Source organism: Aspergillus foveolatus, assembly GCF_047715535.1.
Source record: "Aspergillus foveolatus strain CBS 279.81 unplaced genomic scaffold BDW70scaffold_33, whole genome shotgun sequence".
Classification (NCBI taxonomy): domain Eukaryota; kingdom Fungi; phylum Ascomycota; class Eurotiomycetes; order Eurotiales; family Aspergillaceae; genus Aspergillus; species Aspergillus foveolatus.
Genome location: NW_027396097.1, coordinates 261,686 through 284,010, shown reverse-complemented (window position 1 = coordinate 284,010; position 22,325 = coordinate 261,686). Strand labels below are relative to the sequence as shown.

The 22,325-nt window shown below is 50.2% G+C and overlaps 10 protein-coding genes across 10 annotated transcripts; 6 read left to right on the top strand and 4 right to left on the bottom strand.

The window, feature by feature from the left end:
* Nucleotides 1–33: 33 nt before the first annotated feature.
* Nucleotides 34–2,904, bottom strand: BDW70DRAFT_138688 (DUF803 domain membrane protein). The gene is made up of 2 exons (XM_073737271.1): nt 1,547–2,904; nt 34–1,496 (listed from the first exon to the last, which is right to left on the bottom strand). Exons 1-2 carry the CDS (start codon nt 2,309–2,311, stop codon nt 144–146), a joined length of 2,118 nt encoding a protein of 705 aa, XP_073594888.1. The 5' UTR covers nt 2,312–2,904; the 3' UTR covers nt 34–143.
* A 582-nt stretch (nt 2,905–3,486) lies between these two features.
* On the top strand, nt 3,487–4,925 carry BDW70DRAFT_138685 (replication factor C subunit 5). Its single transcript, XM_073737270.1, has 6 exons — nt 3,487–3,641; nt 3,697–4,319; nt 4,372–4,540; nt 4,589–4,687; nt 4,738–4,793; nt 4,844–4,925. Exons 1-6 carry the CDS (start codon nt 3,555–3,557, stop codon nt 4,866–4,868), a joined length of 1,059 nt encoding a protein of 352 aa, XP_073594887.1. The 5' UTR covers nt 3,487–3,554; the 3' UTR covers nt 4,869–4,925.
* A 1,021-nt stretch (nt 4,926–5,946) lies between these two features.
* On the top strand, nt 5,947–6,688 carry BDW70DRAFT_73447 (uncharacterized protein). The gene is made up of 4 exons (XM_073744711.1): nt 5,947–6,071; nt 6,125–6,183; nt 6,235–6,386; nt 6,484–6,688. The coding sequence occupies exons 1-4, from the start codon at nt 6,022–6,024 to the stop codon at nt 6,556–6,558; spliced, it is 336 nt and encodes a 111-aa protein (XP_073594886.1). The 5' UTR covers nt 5,947–6,021; the 3' UTR covers nt 6,559–6,688.
* Nucleotides 5,947–7,458, bottom strand: BDW70DRAFT_138681 (mitochondrial 54S ribosomal protein uL16m). The gene is made up of 4 exons (XM_073737269.1): nt 6,831–7,458; nt 6,235–6,777; nt 6,125–6,183; nt 5,947–6,071 (listed from the first exon to the last, which is right to left on the bottom strand). Exons 1-2 carry the CDS (start codon nt 7,404–7,406, stop codon nt 6,604–6,606), a joined length of 750 nt encoding a protein of 249 aa, XP_073594885.1. The 5' UTR covers nt 7,407–7,458; the 3' UTR covers nt 5,947–6,071; nt 6,125–6,183; nt 6,235–6,603.
* Nucleotides 7,459–7,639: 181 nt separating this feature from the next.
* Nucleotides 7,640–11,365, top strand: BDW70DRAFT_73445 (replication factor C subunit 1). The gene is made up of 4 exons (XM_073744710.1): nt 7,640–7,939; nt 7,994–8,084; nt 8,136–10,522; nt 10,577–11,365. Exons 1-4 carry the CDS (start codon nt 7,828–7,830, stop codon nt 11,212–11,214), a joined length of 3,228 nt encoding a protein of 1,075 aa, XP_073594884.1. The 5' UTR covers nt 7,640–7,827; the 3' UTR covers nt 11,215–11,365.
* Nucleotides 11,366–11,548: 183 nt separating this feature from the next.
* Nucleotides 11,549–14,657, top strand: BDW70DRAFT_73419 (Sin1 family protein). The gene is made up of 2 exons (XM_073744709.1): nt 11,549–11,858; nt 11,912–14,657. Exons 1-2 carry the CDS (start codon nt 11,836–11,838, stop codon nt 14,418–14,420), a joined length of 2,532 nt encoding a protein of 843 aa, XP_073594883.1. The 5' UTR covers nt 11,549–11,835; the 3' UTR covers nt 14,421–14,657.
* An 828-nt stretch (nt 14,658–15,485) lies between these two features.
* On the top strand, nt 15,486–17,073 carry pkaC (cAMP-dependent protein kinase catalytic subunit pkaC; the record flags this gene model as incomplete). The annotated part of the gene is made up of 4 exons (XM_073739261.1): nt 15,486–16,256; nt 16,315–16,568; nt 16,621–16,995; nt 17,046–17,073. The coding sequence occupies 4 exons, from the start codon at nt 15,486–15,488 to the stop codon at nt 17,071–17,073; spliced, it is 1,428 nt and encodes a 475-aa protein (XP_073594882.1).
* A 699-nt stretch (nt 17,074–17,772) lies between these two features.
* Nucleotides 17,773–18,460, bottom strand: tim13 (protein translocase subunit TIM13). Its single transcript, XM_073744708.1, has 2 exons — nt 18,229–18,460; nt 17,773–18,128 (listed from the first exon to the last, which is right to left on the bottom strand). The coding sequence occupies exons 1-2, from the start codon at nt 18,364–18,366 to the stop codon at nt 17,940–17,942; spliced, it is 327 nt and encodes a 108-aa protein (XP_073594881.1). The 5' UTR covers nt 18,367–18,460; the 3' UTR covers nt 17,773–17,939.
* Nucleotides 18,461–18,638: 178 nt separating this feature from the next.
* BDW70DRAFT_73408 (legume-like lectin family protein) lies at nt 18,639–20,491 on the top strand. Its single transcript, XM_073744707.1, has 6 exons — nt 18,639–19,100; nt 19,154–19,177; nt 19,239–19,309; nt 19,390–19,471; nt 19,525–19,785; nt 19,842–20,491. The coding sequence occupies exons 1-6, from the start codon at nt 18,999–19,001 to the stop codon at nt 20,274–20,276; spliced, it is 975 nt and encodes a 324-aa protein (XP_073594880.1). The 5' UTR covers nt 18,639–18,998; the 3' UTR covers nt 20,277–20,491.
* Nucleotides 20,492–20,600: 109 nt separating this feature from the next.
* BDW70DRAFT_169089 (uncharacterized protein) lies at nt 20,601–21,738 on the bottom strand (the record flags this gene model as incomplete). Its single annotated transcript, XM_073742608.1, has 1 exon — nt 20,601–21,738. Exon 1 carries the CDS (start codon nt 21,690–21,692, stop codon nt 20,601–20,603), a length of 1,092 nt encoding a protein of 363 aa, XP_073594879.1. The 5' UTR covers nt 21,693–21,738.
* Between the last annotated feature and the right edge of the window lie 587 nt (nt 21,739–22,325).

The window sequence follows — 22,325 nt, the reverse complement described above, 5'->3', positions numbered from 1 at the left end:
GTTGCTGGATTGTGTTTTGGGTGGTATATTCATTCATGCTCGATATCTATGATACCATCATGTCATATCATTATATACATAAAGACATATAAACATACATACATTATCATATCGCATAACATCAAAGTGAGACAGGGGGTGGTCTATACAAACGCCCAGCCCTGATCACTCTTGCTCTCCCCGCTGCTTGCCGAATCTTGTCGGCGCCACCCACTCTGACTCCGTGGAATAGTCAGCAACGATCCTTTACTACTTTCCAGGGGCTGCTGTTGCTTCGGCTGTGGTTGATACTGTTGTTGGTCGTTTCTAATATGAGACACATCTAGTGCCGACTCGTCATCTGGTAATGGCGATAGTGGGTTTAGTCGGAGTCGCGGGGGGTAAAGAGATGAATGGGAATCTAGGCGCCGGCCAGAGGGCAGATCGTCCGATTTTCCGTCATCATAGTAGTCATACGTATCGTAATTGTAGGTCTCATAGTCACCTTCGTCAAAATTGCTCTGTAAATTCGTGAGTGTTCGTTCGTGTTTCTCATCCTCGTTCGTGTATCCGGCAACTTTGTCTCCCTGAACGAGTCCTAGGTGCTCCTCTTCGGACGTCATATTCCGCATGTGTCCGCGGCGCAGAATGCCTCTGGGGCTGCGGCTGTCTGCTGATGATGGGTCAACAGGTGACTTGGCTCTGTTGAAAATCTTCTGGAATGAGAAATGACGATGTGGCGGAGGTGCAGGCGCGGCTAGGTGCGATTGGTCTTGCTCTTCGTCCGCCCATGAGACTGCCCTAGGAGGATGCTGCCCAGGGTAGCTGGTATCGACAACTTTGGGATCTGGTTCCAACTCCGGCCCATGCGTTTGCTGGTCTCCAGGGATAGGTCTCCACGGGGAGCTCATGATGCTAGACGTCCGCGATCGAACCTCGTTCATGAACGTATGTACACTGGGGGAGGTAGTGTGGGAGTCTTCGGACAAGTCATCCGGGAAGCGGGACATTCCTAGCGGAGGTAGAGGAGTAGGTGAGCGCCTCTGGGTCTTTTCAGAAAGAACGGTCTTGCGCCTGCGCAAGCCGTCCCATTCGACAATCTCGTTGTCAGCGGGTGGCCTGAGGTGGTCTTCTTGTCTCTCGCGGAGATAGCGACGTGCTTCTTCGGCCTCGACATTGCGTCGGGGAGTAGATAGGCGGCGGATGATAGCGGCTGTGCCACGGATGGCGTCAGCTTTTGGCTCGAATTCAGGCTCTTCTTGCGTTGCAACTTCACGGACTTGGTCGAGGTCTCCTTTGAAGACGGCGGCGTCAGGGACATCCTTGGCGGATTTCGACAATTGTAGCAACACCACGCCAGCGCAGATTTGTAGGAATCCCAAGATGACTGAGGCAATTTGCGTGCCCGTCCCTTTGAAGCCCCGGAAAAGGATCGCAGAAGAAATAATGGTCGAGCTGGTGAAGAAGACGTAGTAAGTGGGCGTAACCAGAGCGGCGTTGAAGATGTTCAGGGCTTTCTATTTCTCTTCAGTACATAACCAATGCAAGAGAGTGAAGGGAAACTCACGTTGAGATATATAATCTCGGTCAATAACGTTGCAACCACAAATACGAGCAACACATACATAAACCACTCTTTGAACTGGGCCTCTCCGTTGATTTGAGCTAGAAGTGCAGCTCCCAAGCCCTGAGTCGCTACTACACTCAGACCTCCAATCAGACTGCAGATGCTGATGTAGACAAACATGCTCCGCTTGCCGTACCGCGGCCCTGCCCATATAGCCGTTATGGCGCACGCCACAATGATGACTCCTGCGTATGACAGGAACCCCGGCGCTATAACATACTCCTTCATCTCCTGGATGTCCGCAACCGACGACTGCTCAGGCGCATTCAACGCAATGACTACCGAGCCCAGGATACAGGAAAAACAGCCCACTTTCCCCACGAAACTCAGGCGCTCCTTGAGAAAGATGGCGGACAAAATTGTTGTGATCACTACCGAGAGGGCGCCTAGAGGCGTCACCAGGATGGCGTCAACAAAAGCATATGCCACAAAATTGCATATCTCGCCAATGATCATGAGCGTCATGCCCGACCACCACCACAGATTCTTGAGATAGCCATATCCTTCGCCAGCTTCCTCATTGTATTTGACATTCGCCCGCAGGAGGCCAACTTTTTTCAGCACGAATGAAACCCCAATAAAGACGCCAGAAGCGACAGCTAGTGATATTCCAATTGCTTTGTACGCTGGGGGGCGGTCACCGCCTGAACTGATGCCAGAACGAGGGGAGAGATCCATGGCACTGCCCGCAGTATCATCGACCATATGAGATGTGCAGTAAGCGGCTTCGAGGCGAAAAGTTGGAAAAGTGGCATATATATGTTCTAAGCCATGAGATCGACAGTCGACACGATGAAGCTGAAATCGGAGTGGAACGGCGGTTGACGGCGGCTAGGAATGCTGGCGGGCGAATCGCTGGCGCTCAGGAATGCCGACAAGAATCTAGCAGGTGGAGGGAGAACAAAGAGAGTGACGGAGTCCAAGAGATGAAATAAAGATCGGAACAAAGAATTCAGGGGAAGAAGCTAAGACGTTGAGATGACTGTATCGTGGGTTAATTTGAGGGTTGACGCTTTTGAGGAGGCTGGGGACCCACTGCGATCTGGTCTACAGAGTCCTCAGTACGCTCGTGACCTATATCAGATAGTCTATAGACAATCGTAGACGAGAGTCCTAGATTGAGTGTCAGAGAGTCTCCTCGTTCCTTAAGTCAACGACCCATTGTTGGCGAACCAAAATGATGCTGCGATCTGAACTGCAGAATCATGTCTGATGCTTCCACTGTGTACAACTCGCCGCCGTCTTTCGGCCAGTCTATCAGTGTGTTTCGGACAATTCACTAATTACTGATTGGCTCAGATCACTAGGGGTAGTATCATTGGCAATGGCGGCAAATTGGAACTGATTATGTTCCAAGCGAAAGTGATTGTCTACCAATCGGCTCTTTGCGCCTTCGCTTGAGCAAGGCCCAAAATGTCAGCAAACAACAGCATCATGGCGTTATCATCGGCGGCCGCAGGATGGCGAGTTATTGCTTGCCAGTTATTGATAACAAGCAACTGGGAAAGAAGCCAGCGCAGAACTTAGGGTTGGGCCAGTTTGTGTTGTGTGTAGCTATAGCTTATCGTGGTTCTTGGCTTCGTGAGATTGTCGATCGGGCAACCGTGCTTGATTGTAGAGAGACAAGATGACAATGTCCATGGTACAGAGAAAATAAATCCTCTTTCATTAAGACAGAGTGAGGGACAATTATTGACCTGTTAAGGTTGAACTTCTAAGCACGTGGGATTCTTCAACTTCATATCTTTCCATGCGGCGTATAAATCGTGGTATGCTAGTTATGTGGTGTCATTAGTCATCTGCATAAATATCAATTAAGCTCGCGTCACGACGCGTTTGCAACTCCAACTTTCGTGATTTCGTGAGTTTTGAATACAAGAGCTCTCCACTCAACAATACAAGCTCAATTGCTCGATCATTGCCGAGTTATAATAGCTCCATACACAACATGGCTCTCTTAGTCGACAAGCACCGTCCGAGATCCCTCGACACGCTCTCATATCACCATGAGCTCTCTGACCGATTAAGGTCTTTGGTATAGAAATCACCAACTGTTTTAAAGAAGCTCAAGCTCTAACATCTCTTTTCAGGCCCAAAGTGGCGACTTCCCCCACCTTCTTATGTACGGCCCGTCCGGCGCTGGCAAGAAAACCCGCACGATAGCTACCCTTAAAGAACTCTACGGCCAGGGCGTCGAAAAGATCAAGATCGACAACCGAGTATTTCAAACAACAAGCAACCGCAAGCTCGAATTTAACATCGTCTCTTCTGTCTACCACCTTGAAATAACACCCTCCGATGTCGGCACCTATGATCGCGTTGTTGTTCAGGAACTGCTCAAAGAAATTGCCCAAACGCAACAAGTCGATCTGTCCGCAAAACAGCGGTTCAAGGTCGTGGTCATCAACGAGGCGGACCATCTAACACGGGATGCGCAAGCGGCCCTTCGACGGACAATGGAGAAGTACAGTCCCAATTTGCGACTGATCCTCCTGGCAAATAGCACGTCTAACATCATTGCTCCGATACGCTCGAGAACTCTGTTGGTCAGGGTTGCGGCACCGAGTGAGGAAGATATCTGTGCCATTTTGAGCACATCGGCGAGGAGGGAAGGTTGGACTGAGGCCCCAGAGCTTAATAGACGGATAGCGAAGGAGAGTGGGCGAAATCTCCGTCGTGCGCTGCTTATGTTCGAGGCTATTTATGCTCAGAGGTATGCTTCTTAACTCTCTCCTGCTCTGTGGAGCTAATAAGGTTCGCCGTAGTGAGAAAGTATCGGATGACACACCCATTCCACCACCTGACTGGGAAGCCCTTATCTCGGTGATCGCGGAAGAGATTCTTGCGGAGAGGTCACCGGCCAGACTGTTACAAGTCCGCGCCAGGTTATATGATCTGTTAACCCACTGTATACCAGCAACGACGATCCTCAAGGTCTGCTAGCTGATTATGGGAAACGGTGAATCTACTAACCATGTCTAGACACTGACATTCAAATTGATCGCCAAGATTGACGACACCCTAAAACCCGAAGTAATTAGGTGGTCTGCATTTTATGAGCACAGAATCACTCAGGGTAGTGTAAGGGCTCCGTTTTAGTTGTTGATGATGTCAAAGCTGATTCAAAGCAGAAAGTAATATTTCATCTCGAGGCTTTTGTTGCCAAGTTCATGCGCATATATGAAAGGTTTGCACTTATGTTTCCTGAGTGAACAATATCTAACTAACTCCACGCAGTTACCTTATGGGCATGGACTTTTAAAATAATCAAACGGACTATGAGAAATTAATGACATACCAATATTCTATGAACCTCTTGCTTCTGTACAATCCTGTCATATCTACAACCGACTCAAGTTCCCGGAGACATACATGCCGTACATTTACCCCATGATCAACTCAGCAACAGCTGAAGCATAGCATAAGGCGAGTTGCTCTCAATATGCTCCACGGCTTCAGTACGATATGTAAACCTAAGTCATAGTTAGTGACTTACGTCTAAGGTTATGCCAAGTCGATTATTAAACAAGGGACAAGCCGGACAAGCTCTGACATTTCTTAATGGTCTTTGAACTTCATTAAGTCTCCTCTTGGGTTGCTACTGAAGCTATCCACTGCGGCCCCATGCTTTCAACGCGCTGTAGGCGCCTAAAACCCGGGTGTCGTTATTTTGCAGGAGAAGCCGCAAGCAGAGTACTACAAAAAGTGAGTATTTCGGTGTCCACGAGTTGGGAAGAGGGCTATGGCAATACGACATGATCCATGTCGGACGCGTCCATTTTCAGTACGGGGAAGTCGAAGAACATTCTGCCGAATGTTGCATATCAGGTACGCTCCATGGCTCCAGATTGACCTATAACAGCCTAGGCAAGTCTGAAACGTAACCTATTTGAGCAGAAAGTTGTGCTATTCAAGTGCGAATTTAAAGTATTCATTCGAGCGTTGTGGGCCTTAGGCATAGCATGTGGAAAATCAAGCGCATTCATTTAATTTAAGCTTAAAAGCAAGAGTAAAAATGCGGATTCAAACTCGCCCGCTCAACAAAGTGGGCATGCCGTAATGGTGTTTTGTGCTAATTGAGCAGAAACTTTGTGACGTGACGTTTAGGGTCTCTAATCACTGAATACAAAAATAGTGAAGCTCAATTCTAGATTACATGACGGCATCGATGAGTGAAGAGTGTAGTAAATAGTAAAGAAATATTTCAGATCTCACATCCGGAAAAGCGAGGTAGAAGGTCAGGTAGAGAAAGGCTGAGTAGAAGTGCCTACGTCATAATTTCGAAGTACCTATATCAGGAGCACCTCGTCCTCAACCTCGCTCAGGCCATTAAAAGAACAATTTACAATCGCTCACAATCAACGCTCATTCAATTCATTTGACTCCTCGATCTTTTTGTGATATAGCAGCTCATAATGTCCGACACTAAACTTATGGATATCGAGGCTGGCGGCGAACAGACACAGTGAGTTTGACAAGACTTCAGAAGCTATTGGGCATTCATTGACAGCTATATAGGTATGAAGGCGTCCGGCAGTTCAGCAAGACACCAGAGAAACAAACTGGACAGCTAGGTTGTAGGTCTCACTGTCCGTATCTACGCAAAACCCGCTCCTGATCGCTTCTAGACAACCTCCCACACACCAAAAGTCAAATGAGAACTACACTCGCTGGCGATCATAGCGAGGCAAAGGCGAAAAGGGAGGATACTAAATTGGCGCACAAGCTCGAGCTTGGAGAGCGCACTTCTGGCATAACTGGATATACCAATGAGAGTTCGGTATATTCCCCTTCCTATAAACTCCTTTATATGAAATCTTCGTAGTTGGCGATAAAACAAGAGTGCGCGAGGCTAATGGTAATATACATGATACTAGGACGGAACCGAACATGATGCCGCCAAGTCTAGGAGAGAACAAGGGTATGGGCCTGGCTCTGGGATTGGTGCGTAGATGCTCGAACCAGGAAAAGCTGATAGTTTGAATGATATATCGGGTCTATTGCGATGCCGATGGGCTTGAGGACGTGGACTTCGGGGGATTAGACAATTTGTCCGTTCCTAGAGGTGGGTTTCTTCGAGCTCGCTTCAAGCTCTCCAATGTGACACCATTGCCGAGCTTCGTAAGGCCGACAACTGGTGGATCACCTTTATTCACAAATTCCCAGAGACCTGTATATAGATCAATGACTGCACTCACTTCTTTTCGCAACTCTATAACATACCGGGTAGCTTGTGACCTGCAAGACGGAACGCTTCCCTTGCAACTTTCTCGTGAATATCGCCCTTGAGCTCGAAGACAATCCTGCTGACAGCAACCTTCGCAGTCCAATAGTCGAATTTACCCTTTCCTTTACCCATACGCTGCTCATTACCCTTGGTGTAGACACCAATGTTGGCACTCACGCGCTTATACAGAGTGTAATTCATTCCCCGCAAACGTCTCTTGATGGTTTCCTCTGCAATCTTGAGGGAAGCAGCCGGCAGCCGGCGGTCGTGGTCTTTCATCCGTAGTCCATAATCTCCCCACACTACTGTTGTGCCTCGTGATGATCCTCCGGTCGGGACATGTGGACGACCCTTGGGCGACTTTGAGATTTCCGCCATCTTGGGAGTAAGCCAGTCAAGAGCCGGCGAAGTTGTAGAGAAGCATCGTGACAGCGGAAGGAAGGGTACAGATGCTCGCAGACCTAGTGCTGAAAGATGCATCAGTTTAGCGGCAGAATTCTTTGGATGATTCATACATGTTGGCTGAAGGCACGCAAATTGCGGCCGTGCGAGATATTTCAGATGCGACCCCATTGTATTTCACGAGCACGACGCTTGCCTTCAGCGGAATGGAGCGACACCGAGAAACCGCAGACTTTCTGATTCTCGGCACTCCCTCTCGAGTGTTTTTCCGTTCCGCTCCGAATAGAGGTCTGTCACGTGTAGCCCAGGTAGGCTAGTTACATAAGCCAATTTAATCGCGTCACAGTTCTAGGCAGGGTAGGCGCGTCGCGTTGCCTACCTGCTAAGCTGAGACCCGAGGCTGTCATAAATTGAGACTGTCTTGTGTCGAAGACCAGCCGGCCTGGCCCCAAATTCAGAAATTTGCAGGCTTCACCTCCTGAAAGTTCTTCTTTCCATGTGAATATCATGCCGGCTGATATCAGGAGTTTCTTTGGTGGCAAGTCGAGCCAAGGCTCCGCCTCGTCTCCTACGAAACCGCCTGCAAAAAAAAATGTATGTGTATGATCGCCAATGCTTAATTTATGCCCAGTATTTCGCTCCTTCTTTGTCTGATGGACGGCTGTTAACTTCGCTACGGAAACAGACCCCAGCCCGCAACAAGCGTAAGATTCGCGGAAATCTATATCACATGGACCATTACGTTGACCAGGTTACAGGTGGCAGGAAGGTTGTCAATGACAGCGATGATGACGGTGATGTCGTGGTGACCGATACGCCGGTCTCCAGAGCTAAGCCATCGAGCAAGTCGTAAGGCTCCTTAGTCGAATTACAGCTTCGTCCACTAACGCATGATCGAAGGAAGCCTGAAGTGCCAGAAGGGGAACCTACGACGGCCTCGGACTACTTCGCATCTAGCAAGAAGAAAGGACGAACACCTAAGTCCAGCAACGCAGATACTAATAACAAGCCATCGAAAAGTGACTCTACGAAGACGGAGAGTCCACAAGCTACCGGGAGGACTGCGGAGCAGAGAGACGCAACTAGAGCCGGGTCTCGCCGTGACACGAAGAAGGCTACTGTGCGTCTTGACGACGAAAAGCTGGGTGATGAGGACATTTTTGCGACCGAGTATGGCAAGGCGGGCAAAGGGGACGACGATTACAAAGAGGAAGATGAGGATGACAGCGATGAATTTGATCCCTTGGTGAAACCAGTAAATGGTGCCCGGGGCAGGCCAGCGTCCAAAAAGCGTTCTGCACTTGATGAAGACGATGAAGACGTGATTATGGAAGATTCCCCCCGGCGACCGGCGAGCGCAGCCAAATCTGCAACCTCTCAAACGCAAAGGAAACGAAAGTCTGAAGCAATCGATAAGGACAACGATGATATCCAGGCAACCTCAAAGATTGTCGGTACTGGAGCAAGATCCAAAAAGCCAAAGGCGTCAACCGCCAAACAGGATCAGTCAGATAGCAAAGAGATTCAAGATATCTTCGACAGCATTCCGACAATAAAAGCTCCGTCGCCCCCGCCTCCACAAGGCTCTGACGATAAGAAAAAGTTCGTCTTCGGAGGAGGGAAATCGCGAGACCCTGTTTCTGGGAGCGCCGAACTACCTGTTGGAGCGGAAAATTGTCTCGCAGGTCTAACGTTCGTTTTCACAGGTGTTCTTGACACCCTGGGCCGCGAAGAGGGCCAGGCTTTAGTCAAAAGATATGGCGGTAAAGTCACAACAGCACCCAGCGGTAAGACAAGCTTTGTTGTCCTCGGAAGCGATGCTGGGCCATCAAAGCTTGCCACAATCTCGAAACACAAGCTGAAAACAATCAGCGAAGAAGGCCTATTTGAACTCATTCGTCGTCTTCCCGCAAACGGCGGCGATGGAAAAGCCGCTGAAAAGTATGAAGCGAAGAAAAAGGAAGAAGATGAGAAAATTCGGAAGATGGCCGCTGAGATTGATGCGGAAGAGAAACGTAATGAAGCTGAGAAACGGAAAGAAGTCAAAAGCGGCCAAACCGCCCAGGATGTCAAAGACAGAAAGGAAAATAACGTCGATAATCAACTCTGGACCTCGAAGTATGCACCTACGTCTCTGAATATGATATGCGGCAATAAAGGAGCAGTTGAGAAACTTCAAGCTTGGCTCAGGAACTGGCGAAAAAGCGCAAAGGCGAACTTTACAAAACCGGGCAAGGACGGATTTGGGCTATATCGTTCTGTGATGATACATGGCCCTCCTGGAATTGGTAAAACTACCGCGGCGCACCTTGTGGCAAAACTCGAAGGTTACGATGTTGTGGAATCAAACGCAAGTGACACTAGGAGTAAAAAACTTGTCGAGAGTGGTCTTTTAGGTGTCCTGGATACGACTTCACTGCAGGGGTATTTCTCGACTTCAAACAAAAAGGTTGAGAGTGGCAAAAAGAACCTTGTGCTAATCATGGACGAGGTGGATGGTATGTCTGCTGGAGATCGAGGGGGTGTCGGAGCGATGGCTGCAATTGCGAAGAAGACACAAATTCCTCTCATTCTCATCTGCAATGAGCGACGCCTCCCAAAAATGAAGCCCTTTGATCACGTCACATTCGAGATTCCGTTCAGAAGACCGACTGTCGAACAAATTCGAGCTCGCCTTCTGACCATCTGCTTTCGAGAGAAAATGAAAATACCACCGCAAGTCCTGGACAGTCTGATCGAGGGAACACATGCAGATATTCGACAGGTAATTAATATGCTCTCAGCAGTCAGATTAGATCGGAGCGAGCAGGGCGACCAAAGCGGCCAGGATTATTCTCTCGATTATGACCAGGGAAAGCAGATGTCGAAAGCATGGGAGAAGCATATCATCCTGAAGCCATGGGACATTGTTGGAAAGATTCTGAATCCACAAATGTTCAGTCAAAGCTCAACGGCTACGCTCAACGATAAAAGTGAGCTGTATTTCAATGACCACGAGTTCAGCTATCTTATGCTTCAGGAGAATTACCTTAGAACGAAACCGACACGTGCCAATAACTATGAGGGCAAAGAGCATAAGTTAAAGCTGCTGGAACTGGCAGATAATGCTGCCTCGAGCATAAGCGATGGCGATCTCGTCGACAGAATGATTCATGGCAGCCAGCAGCAATGGAGTTTGATGCCAACTCATGCTATTTTCAGTTTTGTGCGCCCGGCCAGTTTTATGTTTGGTAATATGATGGAGCGGCCTGCCTTCACCAGCTGGCTCGGGCAAAATAGTAAACAAGGTTTGATTATCGTCTCTGGAGTAATTGCATGTGAGGCTGATATTGTACCCGCAGGAAAACTCTCGAGATACGTGAAGGAAATCCAAGGACGCATGCGACTTCGCGCCTCCGGAGACCGCCACGAGGTCCGGCAGCAGTACATACCACTATTATGGGATAGACTCGTTAAGCGGCTGATGGTAGACGGCAAAGACAGTGTTGAAGACGTCGTTGATTTTATGGACAGTTATTTTCTTACCAGGGATGACTGGGATGCTCTTGTCGAGCTCGGACTTGGGCCTATGGATGAGTCTAAAGTCAAGCTGGAGACGCAGACCAAAGCCGCCTTCACGCGTGTTTACAATCAACGCTCACACCCGCTTCCATATATGAAAGCTAGCAATGTTCTTGCGCCGAAGAAGGCGCCGAAGGAGAAACCCGACATTGAGGATGCCATCGATGAGTCGGACGAGGATGACGTCCTTGTAGACGACACTAAAGATGACGAAGATAGCGACGAGATTGATCTCAAGAAGGACAAACTCATTCGTGTGCCTAAGAAGTCTGCCGCTAAGAAAAGCTCAGCAAAAAGCAGCACATCAGCGAAAGGCAAAGGAAAATCCAAGAAGACAAGCGCGGACGATTTCATCGACGACGAGGACGACGATGCGCCGAAGCCAAAGAAAGCGCGCGGCAAAAAAACCAAGGCATAACTTGATGAGCAATATCAGGCGTCTGTTATTCCATGTTTTTGATATTTGATTTGAGGGATATCATGGCCGCAATTTGAGCGAGAGTGCGACATTGACTGGATGTATGTTAGATGTATAATTACATGTACCACGGCTCGTGGTGATGTTTAACGGATAGGGGATGATTTTCTCTTTGATCTGCATTTGTAGCACGAGGCAAACCGTAGATACAAATACTGTTGGATCTGGTGCCTGGCTCGTGAAGGGCGTGCTTCGCTCTAGTCTTGGCTGATTGCCGGCGGCGGAGATGGGGTGGAGTTGTGCTTGCGGCCTCCTCTCCCCTCCTTCAATCTTCCTTAGCTATACAGCGCAGCATTTACACCGTACGCCACCCTGGAGCGCGTCCAGGAGCAGCATCTCTGTTATCTTCTCTCCTATTTTTTTTTTTCGTGCTTCGGTCAGGCTGGTCCTGCCCGGTTGTGTTCCCTTCGTTCGGCACACTCAGCGCATCCACCTTCACTCCGCAATGAGAACACAGGACGTACGATAGCCCAGTTAAACAGTTGCACATATTTATCCTAGATCGGAATAGCCAAAATACCCTTCTGTCTCACTTCTTATTTCCTCCAAAGTGTATGGAAGATGTCTCTCCTTCATAACGAAGAGTACGTTTTGAATCCCCTCACCTTCAGTTTCTCGACATGCTAACTGGGTGCAGCTTTACGATCTGGCAGCTACGCACTTCTTACCTCTCCACAATTAAGGATGGCATTGGCGACAGACTCATCAATGTCAATCATTCCGTTCTCAATACACCCGGATTCCGCGCCGCAGGCTGGCCAGCAGCCTCCGCCAACCACCCCTCACAACTTGCTGCCAGTATAAAACGGACATATTCTCCTCCTATACCTACCGCCACAGCAGTCTCGTCTGAATATTACCAGTTAGGCGCTAGGGATTTAAATGATTCGCAAAAATCTCGATTTGGACAAGACGGCGAGGATGACGAAGGGGGCATGGTGACGGGGAGATCTACAATAGATGGGATCGGGCGCCGGAATCCTTTACGGAATGAGAAGCGCGCACATCGGAAAGAACGCCAGCAAAGGGAACAGCAGAAGGCAAGAGACGTCGAAGAAGATGACAGCAGTGACCTGAGCGACGAAAGTGACGATGATGGGGAAACCCCGCAGAGGGCTAGCGAAGAGATCAAGTTTCCAAAAGTGCCTGTTCGGATCAGAGCAGGCTCGTCGCCTATCAGGGCAACCGATCGGCAGGAAAGACCTCAGGTTATGGTCACACATCCTTCGCATACATCGATGAATAGTCATTATCGCACGGGCTCTCTTGGGACCGCCCCAAGCGTCAGTGAACGCCCACGGCGGGACACAACAACCACTACGACCAGTAGTGACATGTCTTCAGACCATGAGATTGATATGTCCGCGCCGGGGTACAGGAGGCGCCAGATTCACTTCTCTGGTCATGACCACGTGATAGATCTAGGAAAAGCCAGCAGTGACGGACTCGAGCAGTTGGACGAACAGGAGGAAGACTCGGACGCGGGGTCAGTCGAAAGTGCTCTCTCATCAGAATTTGATGCGACAGCCGGCTCTGCGTCACTTTTAGGAGCTGTTGGTATAACTGGAGGTCTAAACTCGTCGTCACCGATTGCGTTGATGCACAAGCTGCCCCATGGACCGAGCTCTCAGACAGCATCGCCCCGGAAACCAAAACCACCGGCGCCCGAACTGCAGGATCTACCACCTCCTCGACCGATTAGTACGGTGCAACCAGTTAGTCTGCTCTCCACAGCACTCAATGCTCGTGCCAAGGCACCAGCAAACCCCGTTGAAAGGTTCGCTGTACTCTCTGGCAAGGGTCTAACGGATGCCTTGAATATTCGATTATATGTACCATTCTCCTCAGACCCCGAAGAGCCGCTCGACTTGCCGCTGGCTCGAGAATCAAAACTAGCGGATCAACCAGCACCTGTGACTGTAGCCGAGGCTATTGGATTGGCACTTTGGAGGTACTCCGAGGAGCGTCGACAACCTCCCATCGAGCGTGACAAACTCAATGTCAATAGGTGGACGCTTCGAATGGTGGAGGATGGTGAAGTTGAATACGATTTCCCACCACTGGGTCGAGCATCAGCCATAGCCGATTTTACCTCAAACAACAATAGCCGAGCAGGTGGCATGCGCGGCAGATCCAGAGGGAAACAATATGACGAGTTTGCTCTAGTTGAAGCTTCCGATTCGGAGTTCGAGGAGAATGAGCGCTTATACCCGATGTATAACGTCTCTGCTCCCGCCGAAGAGGCAAGAGATCCAGCGCCCGCAGCAGCCGCTGCTCCGGCAAGCCAGCCGGTACCGCAAACTAAAACAGCTCGCCCGAACCCAATCCTTGGACAACCGTTCTCGTCAGCATTAAATGACAATACCCTCACGCCTGCCGATCGCCCAGCGGTGCCTGTTTCGCATGCCACGCCTCGTCTGGGCGTTTCGAAGACACTGAAGATCCGGTATACCAACTTGGAGTCGTCAACGCAAACTACGACCCTCAATACATCGACAGATAGCTACATAGCAGAAATTCTGGATTCTGTATGCAAGCGATGGGGTCTGGATAAAGGGAATTACTTGCTTAAAGTAATGGGCTCCAACACAATCGCTCCGCTGGACCGCACCGTTGAGGCACTGGGCAACATCACTGACTTGGACCTGGTCCGCCGACGCTTCGGCCCGCAGGCATTGACAGGATCGCCAGTGAGCTCTTCTCCGAATGCTCCCCTCCTGGTCGACAATCCCGCAGTGCCGACCAAGAAAGGAAAGAAAAGCGGACAGCGAATGCTACATCCTCTTACGCAACAACAGGATCTTATCGGAGGATACTACCGGCGGTATTTTGTGCTTCGCAAGCAGTCGATGGGATTCACTACTTCCCTGCATCGCGTCCTGACGTTTGACAACGACTACATGCACATCATGCCTGCAGATACGGGTAAAAATGGGTCCGACACCAAGACCCGGTCAATCAGCTTCAACGATGTTGTGGGGTGCAAAGTAAGCCGACGGCATCCGAAGAATTTCCGCGTCGTGGTGCTGCGTGGGAATGATGCGACGGAGCAGAAGCGGTATGATTTTGAGGCGCGTAATTCGTTTGAAGCGGAGGAGATCGTGGGCGAGATCAAGAAGAACATGGCGCAGTATCGCACAACATGAGTGCAGGACTTCTATTATTACTTCTCTTTGTGGGTATTCAAGGTGTAAACTTGGACTGGGGAATTGGCTGAATTGGCTAGCAATGGATTGATGAATGTTTTGGCCTGGACATGCATGAAAGCCTCGACTCAAATCTTTGTCTTGGGACGAGCACCGACTCTCCACGAGTTCCCAACTACAAAGGTACAAAGTCTTCTCGAGACACAGGTCTTGCGTCTGCAGCAAACTCTATTGTTTTTGAAGCCTGATACAACCATGTGGTTCTTTAAGGTCTCTTTTTAACGTTGGCTGGGACCGCCCGTCCATGGACCGTTATGAGGTCATCGGTCCCAGCTCGCAGCAGTAGTACAGGGTACCAAGCAGTAGTGGTGATCTCACCCCTGACGCGTATAGACATCACTGTGGAATTAGGTCAATAGTGCAATGAAGCCAGGGATCGCAGAACTCGAATGCTGTCGAGCATCTGGATCAGAAAATGCAGAGAAACCAGAAAAAGTAAGCTAGACTCGAGGCTCAGGCGGGTGGAAGACAGAGGACAAAGAAAGGCCGCTCCGTTGACGAAAGGCAGGGCGTTCATAGGTTGCAGAGTGGATCGAAGAAGATTAATTGATCGTTGTCTGATCGTTGCTGGATCGATTCATCTTGACGCAAAGAACTCATAAAGTCAGACTCCAGCATCGACCCCGCTCTGCTGCTACTCGTGCTCTCTCGCGGTCGCCTCCCTGCCCCCTCCCCTCTAGTCTCCGTTCTCCCCTCGATCGGCCACGGCCTTGTTTTTAGGTACTGAGACTCATCGTCCATGATTCATCGTGCCCGTCAGCCGCGATTTCTTGCCAGCTTGCCCTTGTTCAATTGACTGATTCTGCTGCGGTCTTCAAACACACTCAGAGTCGTGCTCACTGCATACTTTACTCTGGCCGGGGTCGCTTGGGATCCGAAACAGAGACCAATACGAAGCCTCATCGTCGACGGTCACCTACGCGTAGCTCCAACCACGAAGCCTAGCGCCTGCATGCTTCCAGTTTGTCTTACATCGCACCGTTGTCTCATCTTAAACCGTCCTCGATGCCTACTCTAGGAGGTCTTTTGAAGAAACGGCGAACGAGGGATTCGCAAGACCTCTCCAAGGAGCTCCAGGCCGGTTCCACCACGACTGGCCACACCACGACGTCACCAATCGGTGCCGAAGACTCCCAGTCCCAGCAGCACCACGGCCACCACGGCGGCCACCACTTCTTCCACCATAACCACCATAACCACCATAACCACCAGCCTTCTAACAATTCGGCTAATTCGGCGAATTCGCAGAATTCCCACGCCGCTAAGCACCACCAATCCGACCAGTCTTCAGCCGCCAGTAACCAGCCTTCCGACGGGCAAACCGCCTCCATGCAATCCCCCGCACAACAGCCCTCTAGTACTTCCGCACACTCAAATTCCGGCCACCACAGCAATGCCGCCAGCATACACAACATCATACACCCGTCGCAGCAGAATACCCCGCAAGTGTCGCGGACGGAGCGTACCACCAAGGGCAAATACACCCTCGATGATTTCGCGATCCAGCGCACGCTCGGCACAGGCAGTTTCGGGCGCGTCCACCTCGTGCAGTCGAAGCACAACCACCGCTACTATGCCATTAAAGTATTGAAGAAGGCGCAAGTCGTCAAGATGAAGCAGATTGAGCATACGAATGATGAGCGACGGATGCTGAACCGCGTCAGGCATCCTTTCCTGGTCACCCTGTGGGGGACTTGGCAGGATGCTCGAAACCTCTACATGGTTATGGACTTCGTCGAGGGTGGAGAGTTGTTCAGTCTGCTTCGGAAATCTCAGGTGAGCTTTGCTGGTCCTTGATTGCTAGAGGAGCGAGCTGATGGTGGGCAATTGGTAGCGGTTCCCCAACCCTGTCGCCAAGTTCTATGCTGCCGAGGTCACTCTGGCACTGGAGTATCTCCACTCGTTGAATATTATTTATCGTGATCTTAAGCCTGAGAACTTGTTGTTAGACCGCCATGGGCATCTCAAGATTACCGATTTCGGCTTTGCGAAGGAGGTGCCTGACATTACCTGGACCCTTTGCGGAACTCCCGACTATCTCGCTCCGGAGGTCGTGGCTTCTAAGGGTTACAACAAATCTGTCGACTGGTGAGTTGGTGTGAGTTTACGTTGGCGGAGTGCGCTGACAGTCTCTTTCAAGGTGGTCATTAGGTATTCTGATCTTCGAGATGCTGTGCGGGTTTACACCCTTCTGGGACCAAGGGTCGCCCGTCAAGATATATCAGAATATCCTTGCTGGGAGGATCAAGTTCCCACCATACCTCCACCCCGATGCCGTCGACCTGCTCTCCCGCCTGATCACCTCAGATCTTACCAAGCGGTTGGGTAACCTCCATGGTGGCCCCGACGACATCAAGAACCACCCATGGTTCGCGGAAGTCACTTGGGACCGGTTGTTGAGGAAGGAGATCGACGCACCTTACGTTCCTCCGATCAGGGGCGGACAAGGTGATGCCAGCCAGTACGAGAACTACCAGGAAGAATCAGAACCCTACGGCCAGGCCGGCGAGGATCCGTAAGTTCAAGTCCCATATATGGTTATACTCTCGTTAACACGCTATATAGCCACGGTCACCTGTTCCCCGATTTCTAGACGCTCTAACGAGTGATGATGAAATGAGATTCACACTAGAGACGGCTTTGACTAGAACTCGAATTCTACTCTATAATGAAGACGTGTGGAATGTGGTGTCTGCTGAGCGCAAGTTGGCGTAATGATAATTAAGGTCAATTGTTCCGCCTGTTGGTTTGATAATCGCTGGTCGAATGAGAATTTAAGTGTTTGAAAGATGAGCCTTGCCAGGCCTTACCCTGGCCTTGAAGTCTGCGTCAAAAGCGTTTCACGTGTTGAGTTGTCCCTTCTACTTATGTGAGGGCCACTTTCACTCATGGTTGGGGAGCGAGGTTGGAGCTCGTATCCTACTTGTGTCAGATGCGTGGTTAGGTTGATGATGTGGCTCCTATATTTCTCTATATTTCTGCTTCGCGGGCAGGTGGGTATGTCTATGGTGTTTGGCTTGAAACTCAAAGCACTTCTCACGTTACCGACCGCCGCATTGCCGCTGGGTTGGGCAGGTGCTGTTCGGTTCGACTTTCACCAAATTTCTGGATATTTTCTCAAATAGCCGGAGCTATTTTTGGATTCTTGCTTGTGAAGGTCTGTACAATCTATGTAAATACTTCACAATTGTCTTCGCATGAAGAGTAAACCAAGAACTGGCCTGCACTTAGGCAAGTTGTATACTATACAACAGTAGTCCCCGAAGTCCAAAAACATAGCACCTGCACCTCAACGAAGGCAAGTTTAGACATCGGCACTAATCCAACTAAACCTAGACGTTATACATTCCCTCCATTCATATTGTACATATTATGATCTTCGACACTGTTTCCCAGGCTTCCGAGAAACCCAATCCGGTATGTCATCAACCACCTAATCAACCGCCTCACGTCACAAGCTCACAGCTCCGTAGCCATCGCATTCGCCGCGACAGTCTGCGTAGTCGCGCGAGCAATATACGCCTTGCTCGCGGCGTTCCAGAACTGAATGTACTTCTCCATACAGCTAGACAAGCAAGTAGATTCGCTGGCGGACAATGAGGAGCCGGGGGCTGTGATGCAGTTCTCGAAGCAGTTCTGGTTGACTTTCTGTATTGAAGTTAGCCAGTGCACGGGACTCGAATATTAACCTAACGGAGATAAAGAAAAAAAAAAAAAATTAATAAAAGGACAGAGAGTGTGAGCGTACGCTGATGAGTTTCTTAGCATTGGCCATGGCCATCTCTTGTTGGAGCTGTGCGATGAGGTTGGCTTTGGTTTGCTGGACGTCGTCGGCGGAGTTGGCGGGCGCCGCAGCGGCGGGGGCAGAAGAGCCGAAAAGAGCCATTTTTAATTGTGTATTTTATGTCTGGTTCCGAAGAAAGAAGGTGAAAAAGGAATTGTACGCGTGAAGCCGTGATTGTTCAGACGCTGACTACGACAGGATCTGAAGTAGGTCGATATGGTATCGGAAAAAGCTGTGGCGGTGCCAAGACTGAGTGAGGCTGAGGCGGAGCTTGGAATGATGCATCAGCCACTGGTCGAAGTGGACACCTAACTCCTCAGGCTGTGGAGGATGTGTGAACTCGAAGCTTGAGTGTCTGTCGCTGTCTCTGATCTGTCCAGTTCTCGTTCTCTCCAGTGCCGAACCGCCAACATTTGCTCCTGAAAGTTATTCAATTCTCCTGTCATTGTTCGTCATCTGACGCGCTATTCCTTCCTTTAACTTGATTCTTATCTCTTTCCTTCCCGAGTACTTGTAACCGAACCTCGATCTAGTACTACTCCGCTGTTGATCGCTTGGTGCCAGGTGGAAGTATACTCTGCTATATTGACCACGCACCCACGCACCCACGCAACAGAGCATTTAATGTCCCGGCGACATTGATTGAGCGCTCTCTGCCCAAAACTAGTCTATTGTTACTCTTTCAAAATCACGCCCACGATCGTTTTGCGAATTGCGATTAGTTTACGAATACAATGTTGTTGCCGAGGTTCTCGACACTCTTGTGCCTTGCTGGCCTGACGGCTGTGCCTGCAGTCAAGGCCTATGACGGCGATGAGAACGTCAAGAGCATTCCGGTGTGTATATATTGCCTCTAATGTCTTACTGGTAGCTAATTGCTGTTGTACAGCTACGAACTCATAGCCTCTCCGCCGTGCGTCTACCTACCTGCTACCGCCCCGCTATGCACCATGCCTGATACTGACTCGGCATAGCCATACTTGGATTCAGACTTCCAAAGCCGCTGGTTCGATTTTGGTGGTGATACGGTCATTCGTGCCGACAAGTACGTCCCGCCTCTATTCACCTGGCCGTCTAGCTTGATCTGTTGTATCGAAAGAGTTCTGTGCTAAGGCAACTACCTAGATACATCCGTCTCACATCAGACCGGCCGTCGCAGCAAGGATGGATCTTTTCTCGCGTTCCTTTGACCGCGACAAACTGGGAGGTGAGCATGTTCTACAATCATGCTACAGTGGCCGAGACTAAACATGGGAGTAGATCGAATTTGAATTCCAGATCCATGGAGAGGGAAACCTGCACGGCGATGGCTTCGCCATGTGGCTCACCAAGCAGCGCGCGACACAAGGCCCCGTCTTTGGCTCGACGGATAACTTTGAGGGTCTGGGAATTTTCTTCGACACATACAAGAACAACCGCCCGGGCACATCCTTCCCCTACGTCATGGCCATGATGGGCGACGGCAAAACCAGCTACGACCAAGCACACGACGGCAAGGCCAATGAATTGGCCGGATGCTCCGTACGTCACCTACGTGCTATATCCAATTCCCCTACTCTTGAAACTAACAATTGCAGGCCCGCGGTCTTCGCACCACCTCCGTCCCCACAAAAGCCCGCCTAACGTACTTCCAAGACAAGTCGCTAACCCTCGACCTGCAATACAAATCCGAAGGCACCTGGACCAACTGCTTCACGCTCACAAGCCCCGAGACGAACATCGCCATTCCATCCGTCGCGTACCTCGGTTTCTCCGCCGAGACCGGCGAGCTCAGCGACAACCACGACATCATCTCTGTCAAGGCCCAGAATCTATACAATGTCGCCGGATCTAAGGGCACTGGCGGTAGTGGACCCCCTCGCAGCGCCGACCGGCCTTACCGCAAGCCCAAGAAGCAGTCCAGTAGCTGGTCATGGTTCCTGTTTAAGGTGTTCTTCTTCTTTGCTGCTGTCGGGGGTGGGTATGTTGGATGGACTGCCTACCGGTCTAGGACAAGGTATTCTCGGTTTTAAATGGACGCGTCGTCGATTTCTGTGGCTTCATGAGATGTGGTCCGATGTCTGAAAGTGAAATGGCTAAAATAAAACATTCATCTGTTATTCTGTATCTGCTTGCCCAACTCAATTCTTCATTCCATTTACTTTGCATAGCCATGATATCATGTACTTGTATCTTACTGCGGGTTCTACATGCCATCGTGAAATAACTGCCGCGTTTTATCTGTCAAGAAATCTGTATAAATGCTAAACTCTAATGCAACCTAGGGTATCATTCCTATTAACGCCAATGCCATGCCAATGCAGCAATCCTCTTAGGTAGGTCCATGTAGATGCCAGTTACTTCTTTAGCTCGTTCCACATGTGGTCAATAATCTGAAAGACCTCCGTAACGCTCCGCATGACGGGCTCATCAATTCCCATTGCACCATACCGATGCTGGATCTTGTCCGGATGCCACCGAACGCGTTCTGCCTTGAGAGTACATAGCAGCGTATCCTCAGGTGCAGTGTTATTTCCAGCACCAGAGCGAGAACCAGATGACTGCGGATGACAAGGAGCCCGTCTCATAAACTCCTCCACATTTTCTTTGCTGACATCCCCCCTTTTTCCCGACTCCACGGGCCAAAAGAGTAGATTCCGCACCCTTTTGGCTTCATCCGCGCTGTCACCTTTCCTCCTCGCCTCCTCGATCTCCTCCCAGGATCTAAAATAACTCTCCCAAGCCACCCTCCAAACCTCTTTTGCTCTCTTCCTCTCCATTCCCCGCCTCAGACTGTCTTCCATTGCCCTCTCAAACCTTCTTCTCTCCTCTTCTTCCTCAGCGGCCTTCTCAGCACGTACACGCGCCTTCTTCTCTGCGCGGATGCGCTCCTGCTCTTCAAGCATCCCCTCCCTTGTGCGTTTCCACATCTCAGCCCGTACGTACGCCGCGTATTCCTCTTCATCCATTTGCTCTAGTACGCCCCGTCCATCACCGTCGCCCGCCGGTGGAGGAGCGAATGAATGTATAGATTGCCCGTAAACAGATTCCCAGAACGCGGCGCCTTCGTCGTCGCCTAGCGCGTCGAAGAGAGATTCACGGAAGGCCGTGTTGGGAGACAAGGGGGCGCCTGGGTAGGACGGGACAGTGCCGGGTGAGGGCGAATGGGGGGTTGTGGTTCTGTGGCGTTTGTGTCGTCGGTGGCCGCGGTTGTCCTCATTGTGCCGGCGTCTATGTCTGTGGCTATGCCGGTGGGAATCATCTCGTGAGGATCTAGAGCTGGATTTCGACTTGGAAGACTTGAAGCGAAATTTTCCTCTGGCTTTGCTGTTGGCCTGGTAGTCATCGGCTTCGGTTTCTGGAGCGGTGGGTTTGGCGCTGGATTCGGAGGGCGGATTCAGATCGCGGTCGCGTGGTGGCGAGTGGCTTATATTGTGCTCTGTATCCATGGCCGCATTATCTTCACGTAGGAACGGCTCGTAAAAGAGAGTGAGGATAATATGAGACCATGGCCTGTTGAGGTTGCGGAGGTTGGAATCAAACCTGAGACTCGGCCCGTATGTCTGGAAAGCGCGTAATTCACGTTATCGAGCGCTTGACGCTAGTAATTTTGGGAGGTCGAATCGTCGGGGAAGCAACATAACTCCCTCTTAACGGTGGTACAAATAGCCTGGAAATCTATATTCCGTGGTATTAATATTGCTGCTTCAGTGTCTGCGAAATATCGCAGCAACTTATTTACCGAGACCCTTATTGTCTCAAGACGAAAGATGAGGCATGACATCATGCGACTATTCTGATGATCAGATAAGATAAGAATAAAATACGGCTGCGATTTTACCGTAATATCCAGCCTCCAGCCAACCTTGCAAGTGCAATCTTCCGTCCATAATCCAACATCCACATCACATTCCACAAATACAGCAACAATGGTCCTCGTCGCATACTCCGATTCTGAGGCCTCCGACTCTGAGCAAAAAAACACCACTCCAGCCGCGCGAACATCAGCCACCAAGCCCACTTCAACCTTCTCAAACACAACATCAGCCTCCGCCCAAAAAGTCACAACCATCGTCGACAAG